Raw genomic sequence first — 2,644 nt, forward strand, 5'->3', positions numbered from 1 at the left:
TCAGTATCCAGTGGAACCACACTGGCAGTGTGTTAGCTGTGGCCGGCTCCCAGAAGGCCGTCACTCAGGATAAAGATGTAAACATCGTGCAATTTCACACTCCATTTGGTGAGGTAAATGTGTAAAAGATTTCTGTCTTCTTTCTTTCTATGTAAATAACGCAGCGAGTAAGGCAGGGAAAAAAAAGAATGGAGGAAGAGGTATAACTTGTCACATTTTTATAAGGGACATTTTGTGTAAAAATGATCAACTATCACGTATAGTATTTAATCCGCAAAAATCTTAGTCGTATTTTATAGTTGTATTTTTATCATGGAATTTATTTTATAATCTGTACATTTAGAAAACCAGATGTTTCATATAAGAAATCACTATGGAATAGTTATTGAGAGCATTTTCTCTGTGATCTGAATATGTACCTCTTTTCACAGCTGGTTTTTGAGCTGTTTTTAGTGTAGTTTAGCTGTTTCAGATTATTATTTCAGATTTTTAATGTGATGTGTTAAATATTATTATTATAGATATAGATATTAAACATACAAATCTGATTCTCCTTCCCCCAAACTTCTAATAGTTTTAATAGAATTATCAATTATTTTAAGGAAATTTATCTTAGTAATTAATCTTAAATGATGCTACAATAAGTTTTTAAGCATTGTTTTCATATGCATGTTATATTTCTCAGTATTACTAATAAGTTTAATTTTAAAGAGAATTTCCTTGAAGTAGTAGTGGAAAATATCAATTAGGAGAATTAATATATTAGGCATTTTAAAGAATTTAGAAAATGAGAAATTATTAGTAACTAAGTGTAATAAATTTTTACCTATTTTATTTTCTAACTCAACTATATTCAGTCCCTTTTGCATATCCTGTTCATTTTTAGAAATTCAATATAGACTTCAAAAATATGTATTTTTGACTCCACAAAAGCCTTCATCAGTTGTTTTAATATTTTAATATTAATATTTTTAATATATTTTGGTAATTTCTGTAAGAGTAAGAACTGGCGTCAGCCGATGCTCTTGAATCAGCATCTCACAGTTGCCCAGTAGCTTGTGCTCTAGAGTATGGGGTGCTCTGTACATCCACTGGGTGTAAAAGCTAAGGAGAAACAAAGCCACGGTTCTCGAAGTTCCTAAATAGTTAAAAATCTGATGTTTATGTCGAAGTTTCTAGCCTCCTTCCTAATTCTCATTCTTTTGGTTATTTTTGTTCATCGCCATTGGCTTATTTCTCATTACATTGTCTGCTTATTTTTGTTAGTTCGGCCTTCTCCAACTAGAAAAACATGGATTCTAAGGCCGATTTTGCTTTATTTTGCAAAACAATGTATGTTAAATTGAATATGTTAACTCGAAAACTGTAAGTGGTTTTTGGTATAGTTGCAATTGAAAGTATCTAGGTACATTAGTTACTTAATGTTTTTTGAATGAGCAGATGTATGGGACATTTATTTTTGGATCTATGTTATTAAGATAGGGAAGATAACTTGGAAGGAAGGTATCAAAAGGTTTAAACTTCAGGAAAACCTCAGTGAAGAATTTGCTTTCAGTTCGGCGGGGTCCGTAAGGTCTGGTTTTTGCGGTGGTCCCAGCCATGGGAGGGGATAGCGGAGCAGGGGTTTCGCAGTCAGGTTGACGTGACTTTGGCTTTGAATTCCATTTCCGCCATGTAGTTTCCCTCAGAGAAGGTATTTGAACTCTGAGACCCAGTTTACTTATTTTCTGAAATCAAGGTAATACCTCTTGGCACTGTTCTAAAAATGAAAGGCGAAAACAACTAACAAATCTCTTCTGCAGTGCTTAGTGAAAGCTTACCTAAAGCTTTCTTTCCTTGCTGCTGCCACCCCCTGGCTGGTTTGCAGAGTCAGGATACGGTCTTATTCTCCCCGTGACAGTGTAGGTCATTAATACCAGGAATGCCGTTGTGAGCATCTGCTTGTTCCTTGTGGTTTCACATGGACAGCAGGACAGTTAGAATAGACACTCCTAGGTTAAAACTTTTCCCGAATTGCTTTCCCTGGCAAGCAGAGTTTAATACATTAAATTTGACTTTAGGGCGTATCTACTTAACAAGAGATACCAGTATAATTTATTAAAATTCTCGGGACTCTACTGCTCTGTCAAATAAGCTTAAAAGAAAAAATGTTTTCTTTTTATGACCACATTAAAAAGTCTTTGTATTCATTTATCTACTCACTAATTTAGCCATAAAATGTAGTATGTTAGTATATGAACAACTTAATTTGAATGCATGATACATTTATTTAACAGATATTTATCGAGTACTTCTTTACCAGGAGATCTAATAAGGCATAGGGAAGTAAATGAGAATGTGATAAAATTAGTGCTCTCAAGCAGCTCACTGTCTAAGTTCTCTGAAACCACAGAGGGAGGGAAGAAGGCAAGAAACAGTATCGAAGCTGCGTCCTGAAGGACGGATGGAGGTACCCCAGGAGGACGAGGAACATCAGGGATGGGGCAACACAGGGGAAGCGAAAGGAGGATTTCAGGCAGAAGGGTTACCACATGGGCCAAAGATATGGAGGCACAGCAGTTCCCTCATGACTGAGAATTATGGCTAAATCATGGAGGATTGAGCCAAGGAGAGTACAGTTTCGTCTCAGACGAGAAAAGCCATT

The 2,644-nt window shown here is 35.7% G+C and overlaps 1 protein-coding gene across 1 annotated transcript in view; it reads left to right on the top strand.

Moving 5' to 3' along the window:
• Window positions 1-2,644, top strand: part of WDR35 (WD repeat domain 35) — a 78,281-nt gene that overhangs the window by 28,638 nt on the left and 46,999 nt on the right. Inside the window, exons 12-13 of the mRNA XM_023528503.1 lie at window positions 84-113; window positions 2,393-2,582. Coding sequence (XP_023384271.1) covers window positions 84-113; window positions 2,393-2,582 — 220 coding nt within the window. The remainder of the gene's footprint in view (window positions 1-83; window positions 114-2,392; window positions 2,583-2,644) is intronic.

The sequence above is a fragment of the Pteropus vampyrus genome, unplaced genomic scaffold, assembly GCF_000151845.1.
Source record: "Pteropus vampyrus isolate Shadow unplaced genomic scaffold, Pvam_2.0 Scaffold28, whole genome shotgun sequence".
Lineage (NCBI taxonomy): Eukaryota > Metazoa > Chordata > Mammalia > Chiroptera > Pteropodidae > Pteropus > Pteropus vampyrus.